We start from the raw sequence: 12,289 nt of genomic DNA, 5'->3' as shown, positions 1-12,289 counted from the left end.
TGGCATAAAAAAGAAATTTTTTGCATAAAGATTTTGAAAATAATCTTATAGAATGATAGTTCTAAGATTTTAGACAGGGCAGAAGGCATTGTACATTTCTATGGGAAAAACTATGAATGTGTGGCTGGGGAGAAGGAATAATTATCAATAGAAGGAACAGATGCATGCGTTTTAAGTGATGGATACTTCCTAAGAAAACCAGACCATATGGAGGGGAAAGTTTCTGTAATCAGAAAAATTGGCAGAAAGGAGGCATATAATTGTGATACATACTTCAAATATCAAGACATCTGCTGAAGTTATGTTAAAACAAAGAAGCTAATGAATTCTGAATCTACTTTTCAACAGAACAGAAAAATGAACAAGAATTGCTATTCTAAAACCAGATTCTAACAAATTTTGGTGCCATTTTTAGGGCACTCAGGTTTTTATAACTACTTTGTATAATTCTCATTTGATCTTCATGACCTATTAAATTTTACAGATGAGGAAATTAATTTAGATAAATTAATCTTGATCATACAATTAGTTGCAAAGAATCTGCATCCAACTGCTTTTAATTACAGGGCAACAATTCTAGAGATAAAAAGGTTTTCCAATTTAACTTAAAGTTATTTGCCAAAGGTCACACTGGTAGCCTCAGGGCCAAGCTTCCAACTTGGGTCCTACCAACAACTCCAGACTGTTTTTTGCCTGTACCATACTGTATTCTTTGTGTAGCCTTCCTTCCACTAAATTACAATGCCTCTAAAGCTAGCTGTTGAACATGACAAAAACCTAGGTTCTGGTAGTATTGCCAAGTTTATAATAGATGAGGAAAATTGATTATAATTTCAACTTTATACGAGTAGTTCAAAGTTTTAAGAATCCAATGGCCAAAAATCTTAAGTCAGGTAGAGACCAGTCTCTCAAATGACAATTTTCTCTAAAGAAACCCATAAATGGATGTTTGGGAATTTGAGTGAACTGACAGTTAGGCTGCATATAAGCTGATTTTCACAATCACAAAATATACTATTAATCCCTTGCTATCTAACTCCAAGTATAGCCTTCTACTACACCTTGAGTTAAATCTAATCTTCACTAATTCTGGAAGCAAGCACTAACTGAATTTAGCTTTTCAAGCCCTTTACATGACCTCAGCCTACCTTTCCAATTTCACAGGGCACCACTAGGAAGTTTAGTCCAACCTTTCCTTGATGTCTCTGCCTCCTTTATTCTTTGCTGTTACATAACAAACTTCAGCTTTGCCTTAAAATCCTGTTTCTTCACCATTTCAGGAGCCAACAGCTTTTCATGATATTCTTGGTTAATAATATAAACTGCCTCAACAGAATGTAAACTCCACAAGGGAAAAGGACACTTCCCAATGTTTGTTGGGACTTTGGAGGGTTTGAATCCCACTTCAGGCAAACTGTTAAAGAGCTTCTAAAACTTTTTATCTGCAACCAGAATATTTACTTTGATAGGTAGGCACATGTTGTAAGGCATCAACTCTTATTAACAAAAATGTATAAAAACTAATATTTCAAAGACTAAGGTATGCAATGTGTCTAAAAAAGGTTTTGCAAGATTTCTAGTTTTCATCAAATCATTTCACACTGAAAATTCCTACAAATGTATAAGAAGTTTTTACCTTGTGTTTTAGCACAAAAATAGAATTTTGAAAGGATTCTATTTTAAATATCTAAGTTCCCCAAAAGGTTTTAGACAAAATTTGTAACTCTGGCTTATTCTACTTATCATTAGGTGTAGTCAAAACCAAATTTTCTTTAGCTGTTAATTTTTTGCAACCTTTATTTAAAAAGAAAATGTGTTGTGAATTGATCCAACCATTCTGGAAGACAATTTGGAACTATGCCCAAAAAGCTTTAAATGACGGCCTGCCCTTTGCCCCAGCCATACCACTGCTGGGCCTGTATGAGTACAAATATTTATAGCAGTGCTCTTTATGGTGGCAAAAAAAAATTGGAAAATGAGGGCGTCTCTCAACTGGGGAATGGCTGAACTATCTGTTGGTGATGGAATACTATTGTGCTGAAAGGAATGATGAACTGAAAAGACCTCCAGGATTGATGCAGCAAAAGGAGCAGAACCAGAAAAACATTATATACAGACTAACTGATACACTGTGGTACAATCGAATGTAACGGCCTTCTCTACTAGCAGCAATGCAATGATCCAGGACAATTCTGAGGGACTTGTGAGAAAGTTATCCACATCCAGAGAAATTACTGTGGGAGTAGAAACACAGAAAAATATTTCCTTGATCACATGGCTGGTTGGGAATATGATTGGGGATACAGACTCTAAATGATCACCCTGATGCAAATTTAATAACATGGAAATAGAACTTGATCAATGACACACCTAAAACCCAGTTAAATTGGTCATTGGGAATTAGAGGGAAGAGGGAAAAACCATGAATCATGCAACCCAAGGGAAAATATTCTAAATTAAATAGAATTTTTTAATGGACAAGAAAATGCCATCATCAACTCCTGTGCCAAATGAATTGTCAACCATAACTTTCAAAACTCACTAAAATACTTCTATCCAAAAGCTACAATAAAAGCTACATACTGCCAAAATCCAATAATCTTTTATTTTAAACAATCATTTATGCCATAAATTCATAGGGGATTGGTTCCAACAGCTCAGGTTCCTTGCCATTGGTTCTCACAAAGTGTGCTTCTCTTGGTGGAGCAGGCTGAAAAAAAGAAAAAAAGGTTAAAAAAAAAAAGATTACAATATTGAAGCTTATTGAATATCTTGCAGCAAAATATTTTAATGTGCTCTCAGAACCGGTGAAATAACATATTCATGTTCCTTTTGGAAAGGCAATCATTTAGGAAGATCATCATTGTGCACATCAATTTTCATGTAACCTGTAAATTATTACATTTAGGGGAAAACCTAAATCAAGATAAAGTCATCTTAATAAGGTGAAGTCAATCATTTTGGGTCTTTGCATATTTCATTAATTAGAAAATTTAGTCAAACTGAGGTAGATTCTTTAGAAATCTTACTAAAAGAAATCTATGCAAATTCCCACCTCTAAATGTACCAGAAAAGTATTTACTGACTGCCTACTTCATGACTTACACAGATAAGCCAATTAACCCACCTTTTCACTAAGAAACTATTTTTAAATCTGGAATACTTGGACAACAGCAACAACCTTTATTAATTAAAAGATAATGGTTGCCAAGAAAAAGTTACCAAAGAGAACAACCAGTGATAAGCACTCATACAATATTATATGGAAGAGATCCTAGAGTCTAGTTCAAATTCCTTCATGTTATAGAAAAACAGGTCTGCTATGACTTGTCCAAGGTTGCATATTAGGATCTTTCAGATTAGTTTGCCTTCTAAATTTGACATGGAAATAATATGGTAGTTTCAGGAGTATTCTTACCACAACATTTTCTCCTTTAAATCAACATTTAAAAATGTATCCATTACCTGCCGTTTCAGCTGAACCCAGGTGCCTTTTTCTTTAGCTTCCTTCTTTTTCTGATCATTTTCCTTGACTCGCTTCAGGAAGCTATCTCTGCTCTTAGAGTGCTTAATATGCTCAATACGCACATTAATCCTCTTGGCTAGAATCTTGCCCCTAGAATAAAATACTTCTTAGTTCCCCATTTAGTGCCAAAATTATTTTAACAGAAATCAGTTAAAAATTATTGACAGTTTGATTTAAACTCAGTAAAACTCAGAGAAATGTAATAGCATTATTAGTGTTTTTAAGACAAATAATAGTCTGAAATCCAAGTAATCCTTAAAATGAGTTTAGCTCAAGAGTAGTATAATTTCACAAATATGTGAATATAGACTCTCTGCCCCTATCACAACACCTCCCCATTCCATTCCCAGTCAGTTTAAGCTTAGGGTTCTTGCTTGAACTAAACAATCATCTAATTATTTCTTCCCACTATTCTCTTCCTCATCAATCCTTAACCCTGTTGCCAAATGTCATTATCTTAGATCAATGGCTTCCCAGTGCTGACAAAATTAAGTCCAACTTTCTAGGCTTGACTGATTCCCCTCCATTTTGTCTTCTCTTCTCCTTAGGCTAAACTGCAGTCAAACATTTCTTATTTCCTGAATACAACTATTTTTTTTTATTTCCTCTTCCCTTTGCTCATTATGGCTTCTCCCAAAATCTGGAATATAATTCTTTGCCTTTCATACCATCTTAAGTAATAGAACTTAAGAGTTGAAAAGGCTAAGAAATTCTCTGATCTAGATCCCTGCCTTGAAGATAAAATAATTAAATCCAATTATGCAGAAAGGTGAAGAGATTAAGCACCACACAACATATACTATATGGAAACCACATGCCGTTCAGTTCCAAAATGACTAAATAATAGAATATTAAAGAATCACATAGCAAAATACAGCTTTAATCAACTTAAGATTGTTTCCTCTGACAGGATGCAAGACAAACAACCAGTTTGCTTGAGTTTTAAAAGGATATTTCTTCTACCCCACTTGAATGACCAATAAAGACATGATGTGTCTAATTGGTAAAGTGAAAGAGGGGAGAGATAACCTTAGCATTACCAAGTTTTAAGATACTCTAAGTTACTTACTTAACCTGTTTGTTTACAACAATGCCTACAGCATGCTGAGTAACATTATAGACCCGTCCAGTCTTGCCATGGTAACATTTGTGGGGCATTCCCTGCTGAACTGTACCCATACCCTGGAAGGCAGAGTGGAGGAAAAAAAGAAACACAGAACACTTAATACATAATACTTCAACATAAATCCCTTAAAATAAATTGGTCATCTCCATTCAAATAATATTTTATTTAGCATGAATTACACCTATTAATGGCAACCTGATGAGCTTTCAGAGCCGGTGAAGTTGTTTTCATTTTACTCATTAGAAAAGTAATCATATAAGACAATCATCATCAAGCTCCAATGTTAAACAAACCAAACAATAGACACAACTAAAATCTCTCTTAAGGCAGTAGTGAAAGGGAGGTGGTAGAAATAAGCTTCATTTATTCAACAGATACTAGATGAAACCAGACTTTACTGATCAAATCAAGTTTCACAACTTACCTTAATATCTACAATATCACCCTTCTTGTATATTCGCATATATGTAGCCAAAGGAACGACACCTGTGAAAATATATTTTCATACCCTCAGGTTAAAAAGGCTCATTAGAAAACATTTCAACTCTTCTAAAGACTTAGTCTCAATCAGAAAAATTGAAGGAAAACTTTTTTAAAAAAGGAGCTGCAGTTGTGCTAGTGTTCAATGCACTCCTAAAAATAAAGCCAATGTTCAATTTCTACTTTTCTTCCAAGTAAAATTTAGCCATTTTATTATTCAAATTTCAAAACAAGACACTGATCAACAGGTAACCTGAAAGCTAATTTTAATGAGTTTTAATGATAAAAGAATATTTTATGCATTAAGTATAAATTAGTCCCTATATCAACTTTCAATCCAGTATTGTATACTTACCATGTTTTCTAAAGGGTCTAGAAAACATGTAGCGTGTCCCCCTCCTCTTTCCTTTTGTGTTTGTCATTTTGGCAACTCACTGCAACAAATAAGCACAAGAAAATGTTATTTCAGAAACAGTCACCAGATATTACCAAACATAACAATCAAGTATAAGGAAACCATTTTCTACTAATTGTCTCTTTTGGAATGAAGGCCAGGGTTAAAAGCAGGTATACATGGCTGTGCCACTTAACCTCTCCAAACTTTAGCTGTATAATATGAAAAATGGAATACTTATATTACCTATCTCATCTGCCATCAAGCACAATCCTTTATTTAAAAGTGGAAGTCCAGATAAGAAAATGCTCTACCCAAGGTCCCATAAGCTAATGCTCTTTCCAATAAAACTATGAGCAAAGAGCTTTATAAATTAGTCTTATGTAAACGATAATCAACCACTAATTCTTCTAAGCCTTTCCTGATTTTTCTTTTTAGTTTTTCTTTTTTTTTTGGGGGGGGGGAGGAGAAAAAGATTCATGGAGGTTAAATGATTTAAGTTCATTAATAAAAATCATTCCAACTTTATTAAAGTGATGTAGTACAAAGAACACCAAACTTGGAATCAGTTCCCATGAGTTTGAATTCCTCTAGCACTCTGGTTGCACTAACCTGATTCTCAGTTTTCTAATGTGTGAAACAAGGATAGTAACCAATAATATACAGGTAAAAGCTATTCAGGTCATCTTACTAGCTTAATATTCCTTGAAAATAGTTCAACAAAAGTAACTTTACATACTCTACTAAATATATTACTGTCACAATGTACCATTAATTTTTCTTCCTAGTACTTTGGTACTAGGTGAAAAAAAGACTACATGACATCTTTTAAACTACCAAATCTCTAAAATAAAGCATGCATCTACAAAGAGATCACTAAAAAGCCATGTGTAAGTATTATTGTGAGTGAAAATTCAAGACCAAATTTTTTAAGCCCTATTTAGGCCCCGTCTGGTTACTGCAATTTTCCTTACTCAGGATCAAACTTTAAGAGGTATCTGGCATCACAGAATCCATGTCCAACTTCATTTTACAGGTGAGGAAACTGAGGTCGAGGGAAATTAGGTGACTTGCTCAAACTCACAGGTAGTAAGTATGAAGTGGAATCTAGGTTCTCTTTCCACACTATACCAATACTAATAAACTCCTAAAATTATGTCCTCAAACTATAAGGCAATATGAATTAAAGTGATTTTCCTAGCAGCGCCCACCCCCAAACTGTTGCTGTTTTCATTTGTTGTTCACCATTATAGAAATTTTTACTTCCTAAACCCCTTTTCACCGGCAGGATTCTACAAAACCATACTATCATCAGTCAATCCATTGACATTTATTCTATGATTTACTAAGCGCTTGGGACACAAAGAAGCAAAAGGCAGTCCTTGCCCTCAAAGTGCTCACAATCTAATAAGATAACGCACAAAAAGCTATATGAGTCTATAAAACACAAACAGGAAATAACAAGGGAAGGCACTTGAATTAAGAGGGGTTAGGGGAAGGCTTTCTTGTGGAAGATGTGATTTTAGTTGGGACTTAAAAGGAAGCTAAAGAAGTCGTTAGTTGAATCAAAGGAGTGTTCAAGGTATGTAACTAAATAAAATGCTTAAGAGCCAAGATATGGGGAGTATTTAGTTCATGGGAACAGCCAGGAATTCAGGATCACCAGATGCAGAGAATAAGGCCCAAGAAGAGGTCAAATTTAAATTTTAAATGCCAAAACAAAGGATTCATTGAGATCATGACGATTCTTTTACCGAAAAATAACATTTTCCCAAGCACTTTGATATAAGATCTAACTAATCTTCATATTAGCATCAACTACAGAGACAAGGTACCAGAATTTCACTTTACAAATGAGCAAACCGAGGATCGGAGAGGGAATATTCAAAGCCCAGGATAAAAATTCAATTAGAACACTGTACCAGTCACTAGTTCTGCAAATAACCTAGGTTACGTTGATAAAAGGCGTGCAAGTGGCAGTGTAGGCAGCATAAGGCCGCCTCCGTAACCCATTCCATCCTCACCCCACGCTGCGGCCCCTGAGAAAACCGCGGCCTTATAGCCCTCCAGCAGACACTAGGCCCCGCAGGCCGCAGCTTTCTCTCACCATGCTGCCCCCAGTCCCAAATGCTCAAATCCTCTCTTGGCACATTTCTCCCAAGCCCGCTCACCCCACCTGCCTGAAATGCTCTTTCCCACTCCGGATAAACTTTCCTGGAAAAGAAATAAGACGCCGCAAAACTAAGGAGAAAAAAAAGAAGGCAGGAGCCGCACGAGCGCAGTGTACCTGGAAGATGGCGGAGCCGGCGGAAAGGAAGAAGGCGTGCCTTAGCATGCGCCTTACTAGGGACGGTGAGGGCTGCCCGCCAATATGCCTGACTACAATGTCACGAAAAGGGCAAAAAAAGCAGACAAAGAGGTAAAGCTTCCCTCTCAAAAAACACAGATGCTCCGTCTGGATAGTTGCCTTTTCCTAATAAGTAAGAGGCAGTGGGCGAATAAAAATTCATGTTTGGATATTGGCTAGACAGCCTAGGAGGGGACCTTCAAGAATGGCCTGAGAAGACCCCTAAACCCTAGTTGGGCCCGCCTTCTTTTCCTTGCGTCACTTACCAAACCGGAACTGGAGCTGGCGGGACCTGGGCTTGGTTGTCACGTGGAAGAAGTAACACGCTGTACCATTTTCTTTGCATTTGTTTCTGCGCCTGTGCAGCGGATTCTTTTTTCGTATATCTATTGGCGTACGTGTCACTGAACTCTTTTTTTCTTTTACTTGTAGAAGGACAAATTGAGTTTTTCTCAACTTCGCTTTGAAAGAAGAGATTCTATATTCTTTTGTTCTCAGAGATCCTCCTGACAGTCTGATGAATCGTGTAGTTCCCTTCTCGGAATAATATGTTTAAATACATAAAATAAGTAAAACAAAACGCATAGGTTTATGAAGGAAACATTTTTTATTTTTCTTCAAGTTCGCAGACTGCGCACCCCACCCTGAACCCTTCCAGATTTTATGTTCTAATACAATTGTTATTTTAAAGTTTAGAACTAACCTATTCCTTTCATTTTATGAATGAGGAAACGTGAGCCCAGTGTGAGGGACTGCCAAAGGGCAGACTGGTAATTAATGGCAAAGCCAGGAACAAATTCCTTCTAATGTCAGTTCACTTCTCTTCTACTTTTATCAGCTGTCAGCGTAAGGAAGAATTATATCAAATAGATGGAATTTGTAGCCTTTAATGTATGCAAGATAACACGTGACCATAGAATTTTGAGATGGAAAGGATCTTTTCGATCTTCAATCCTCTCACTTTACAAATTTGGAAACAAAGGTCCAAATATTTGGTGATTAGATTAATTTGTAATTAGATGTATCTATATCTATATATAGATAAATATATACACATCAGCCTTCTTTACAAATGAAGAAACTAAGGTCCATAAGTAAGTGGCAGAACCGTGATTCCTCTACTAAATCCACCTCCTAAACTCTATGGACTTTTCTTAAAACACAATGTAATATTTTTCACTCCAGTAGTGATCCAAACACAATACTTATTTGAAAGGTAGATTAGTTTAGACAGCAGTATATTGCGGTCTAAAATAATAATAGTGCTCAAATTAACTTGTAATTATATGCATACATATACTGATATACTGACAAAACAAGGATTTTTGTCTTAGTCCCAGTCTCTAAAGGGTACAAACAGAAAATGCTTAATATCTATTGAATTAAGTCTCTAATTTCTCGGAAATTCACCTTCCTTCCATCTTCTAAGTGTTTTGAAAAGCTACCTCTCCCCCCAAAAGACCTAGTGCCCCTTGTCACCATTTCAAGTGTTCTCTTCTGGCCTCCCAGAAGCATTGGAGCAGAAGGAAGGATGTGCATTTTCTTTGTTCTTTACTTTTATTTGAATACTATTTCTTGGTTACCATTACTTAGCATTCCCTTCTCATTTGAAACTTATTCCATCCATCTCCTAAACTTTATCAAAGTAGTAGCATCCACGTCAGTTCAGTAGCTGGCTCCTAATCTTTACCTGAATTCTTTCTTGATGGATTTGAATATGTATATTGATGCCTCCCTCCAACACTCTCATAACCAAATGCATCAACTTTCTAAAATCCTGACTTTCATCTTCACTTTACTTCATCTCCAAATAAGGATAGTTATTCCTTGGATTTCATAATACTCATAACTGTTACCTTACCTTCAAAAAAAATCCTGAACTCCAAAATATTTATCCCTGGTCACAAACTGCTATCTTTTCATCTATTTAATTGCTTCTTTCAGTATCTTAAAAAAATTCTTTGTTTTCACTATGTCCTCTAGATCCTCCACCCCTTTCTATTCTCCTAGTCCATCAATCCTGCTGGAAGAAAGTAACCTCACTTCCTTTCCTTTAAATTCTTAATTTCCTATTTGACCAATTCAACTCTACAACATCCTTTATCCTGGAATTTCTCTCCCCCTTGTCCTTTTGACATTGCTAAATGTCAGCTGTTATCTTTACCTTACATCCTCCTTTTTCCTTCCTACTCACATGCTGCTGAACACTAGTGGAGAAAAGTCCACAAACCATGCCAATATGTTTCACTGAAAATTTACATTTTCTACTCCCAACTGGACTATCACAGCATTCCTTTTATTATTACCTGATTAATTCTATGACATGCTACATAGTAGCTATTCCAAACCTTTTACACCATTTCTTCTCCTGCTCCCACTTATCAAAGGATTTTTGCCTCATAAGTTAGAAAATAAAACCATCTGCAAAGCATGTACTTACTGCTCTCCCCTATTCCACAAATTAAAACCCCTCTTCAAAATCTCCCAAAGAAGGAGAAAGTTTTTATTCTTTTCCATATTCTTTCAGTCAACTAAAAGATATAGACAACTCTGTGCTTACTATTTGTTGATTACTTATAAAAAAATTTAATTTGGGAGAGACAATAATCTCTCATTCATACATCCAAATAATTTGAAATAACAACAAAAACATCCCTATAATCCTTCAGTTTTAAACATCAGACCAAGCACAGATCTGGAGATTATACTCTTTAAAGGTATTTACCACTGTGAGGGAGATTCTGTTCAGAGCTGAACTTCAAAAGGTATTCTTTGTGAATGGTGAAGTCCTCTAAAATGCTCTTGTTTGCACATAACATTCTGCTGGTTATATTAAGCCCTGGAATATTATGGAAATTTCTTGGTTAAAAACCTGCATTCATTCAAAAGAGTTTGGTTTGCTTATCCACATGAAAAAGACCCAACCAGATGAAAAATGTCTATTGTTCTTTATTATATGCTTTTAAATGGACAGCATATAGAGCTCATCTATATATGAGACACATAACGCAGATGGACAATGAGTTAGGTCCAGAGTTGAGCAGGAGGAAGAGAATGGATTCCATTGCTTTCAGGAAACTGCAAAATTCCTCTAATTGACCCAAAGCTTTCTAGGAAAACAAAGGCAATGCTTTTCAAACTCAACATTCTGATACTATTGCTGTACATTAGGGAGATATGAAATATAGTAGTTCTTGAAGAATTAAAAAATAAGTATTATCAAGAGCAATGGAGAGGGACATGGTGTATTGAACAGGTTGTGATATATAACCAATTTTCAAATAAGAATAGGAGCAAAAAAGTGCCATCATGACAAGATAAATTAGTCATGTTATGAGGTTGAGGTTGAGAGATCCATAGTATGCACTAGTATCATGTTAAGGAAGAAGGGAACAAGCATTTTTTAAAAGCACCTACTATATGCCAGGTATTGCACTAAATATTTTACAAATATAATCTCATTTGATCCTCACAACAACCCTGGGAGGTGGGTGCTATTATTATCATCCCCATTTACAATGATGAAAACTGAGGCAAATAGAACTTATGTGACTTGTCCAGGGTCACATAGCTAGCAAATATCTGTGGCAGGATGTGAACATAGGTCTTCTTGATTCTGAGTCAAATGCTTTGTCCCTTTTACCACCTAATTCTGTCAGGAGAAAGTGGGAAAGGCGTCTGGAGTTTAGGTGGATGCACAGTGGTGAAATTGTGAACAAGAATAGCACAGTATGGACAAGTATGGATTGGTTTAGTATCTCAGGAGCCTAGAATAGTGCCTTGCACATATAGTGGTACCTTGACATAGGAGTTTAATCCATTCCACGACCAAGCTCGTAACTCAATTTGCTCATGTACAAATCAAACTTCCCCATTTAAATGAATGGAAATGCAATTAATCTGTTCTGGCCCCCCCAAAACACATGAACTTTTTGTTTTATGTATATGCTTTTAAATATGTAAATGTGCTTTATAAACAACAGATAAATATATTTATAAATAATAAGAATGTAAAGAAAAGTTATTTACCTTCAAGGTCAGGTGAATATGCTGGCAGAGAAGGTTTTCATTTTGTGTGCTATTGTGTAACATAATTTACTCTCTATACACATAACACTACATTTAAATGCAAAATTGACTTTACACACTACTTATGATATGTAACTTTATTGCTAAACTTAATTATTATTTTTTAAATTTACTTAATTATCATTATTTTCTTCATTGAATTTTGGCTGTTTTGCCACACTCCTCCATTTCACTTAGAGAACATTTCAACAAAAACCTTTTCATGGAAGTTTGTTTCTTCTCCCCTTTTAGAACGTTTGGATAATGTGTGAAACAAGTGTTACATAGCTCCAATGTATGACCCGTTGCAACTTTTTCTGAGTGTGACTTTTCAATAAATTTGTTTAA

At 35.6% G+C, this 12,289-nt stretch overlaps 1 protein-coding gene and 2 non-coding genes across 4 annotated transcripts; all 3 read right to left on the bottom strand.

Moving 5' to 3' along the window:
- Positions 1-2,586: 2,586 nt before the first annotated feature.
- Positions 2,587-7,900, bottom strand: RPL21 (ribosomal protein L21). 2 transcript variants are annotated; one of them, XM_001366968.5, is made up of 6 exons: positions 7,814-7,900; positions 5,488-5,566; positions 5,077-5,138; positions 4,596-4,708; positions 3,466-3,616; positions 2,587-2,710 (listed from the first exon to the last, which is right to left on the bottom strand). In XM_001366968.5, the coding sequence occupies exons 2-6, from the start codon at positions 5,552-5,554 to the stop codon at positions 2,621-2,623; spliced, it is 483 nt and encodes a 160-aa protein (XP_001367005.1). In that variant the 5' UTR covers positions 5,555-5,566; positions 7,814-7,900; the 3' UTR covers positions 2,587-2,620. The 2 variants fall into 2 exon arrangements, with proteins under 2 accessions (XP_001367005.1, XP_056650683.1); XM_056794705.1 differs by having other exon boundaries at positions 5,488-5,562; positions 7,703-7,825.
- LOC130454201 (small nucleolar RNA SNORA27) lies at positions 4,419-4,548 on the bottom strand. The gene has a single exon (XR_008911874.1). It is a non-coding gene; the product is annotated as a small nucleolar RNA SNORA27 (small nucleolar RNA).
- On the bottom strand, positions 4,854-4,929 carry LOC130454178 (small nucleolar RNA SNORD102). The gene has a single exon (XR_008911851.1). It is a non-coding gene; the product is annotated as a small nucleolar RNA SNORD102 (small nucleolar RNA).
- Positions 7,901-12,289: the final 4,389 nt, after the last annotated feature.

The sequence above is a fragment of the Monodelphis domestica genome, chromosome 4 (assembly GCF_027887165.1).
Source record: "Monodelphis domestica isolate mMonDom1 chromosome 4, mMonDom1.pri, whole genome shotgun sequence".
NCBI lineage: Eukaryota > Metazoa > Chordata > Mammalia > Didelphimorphia > Didelphidae > Monodelphis > Monodelphis domestica.
Note: the sequence above shows the minus strand (reverse complement) of the source record. Positions and strands in the feature narration are given on the sequence as shown.

Excerpts from the sequence above, each read along its gene's own strand:
- RPL21 (XM_001366968.5), bottom strand. The coding sequence starts at position 5,554 with ATGACAAACACAAAAGGAAAGAGGAGGGGGACACGCTACATGTTTTCT. Across the intron at positions 5,139-5,487 it reads TAGACCCTTTAGAAAACATG|GTGTCGTTCCTTTGGCTACA; the intron begins GTAAGTATACAA and ends ATATTTTCACAG. Across the intron at positions 4,709-5,076 it reads GTGATATTGTAGATATTAAG|GGTATGGGTACAGTTCAGCA; the intron begins GTAAGTTGTGAA and ends TCTGCCTTCCAG.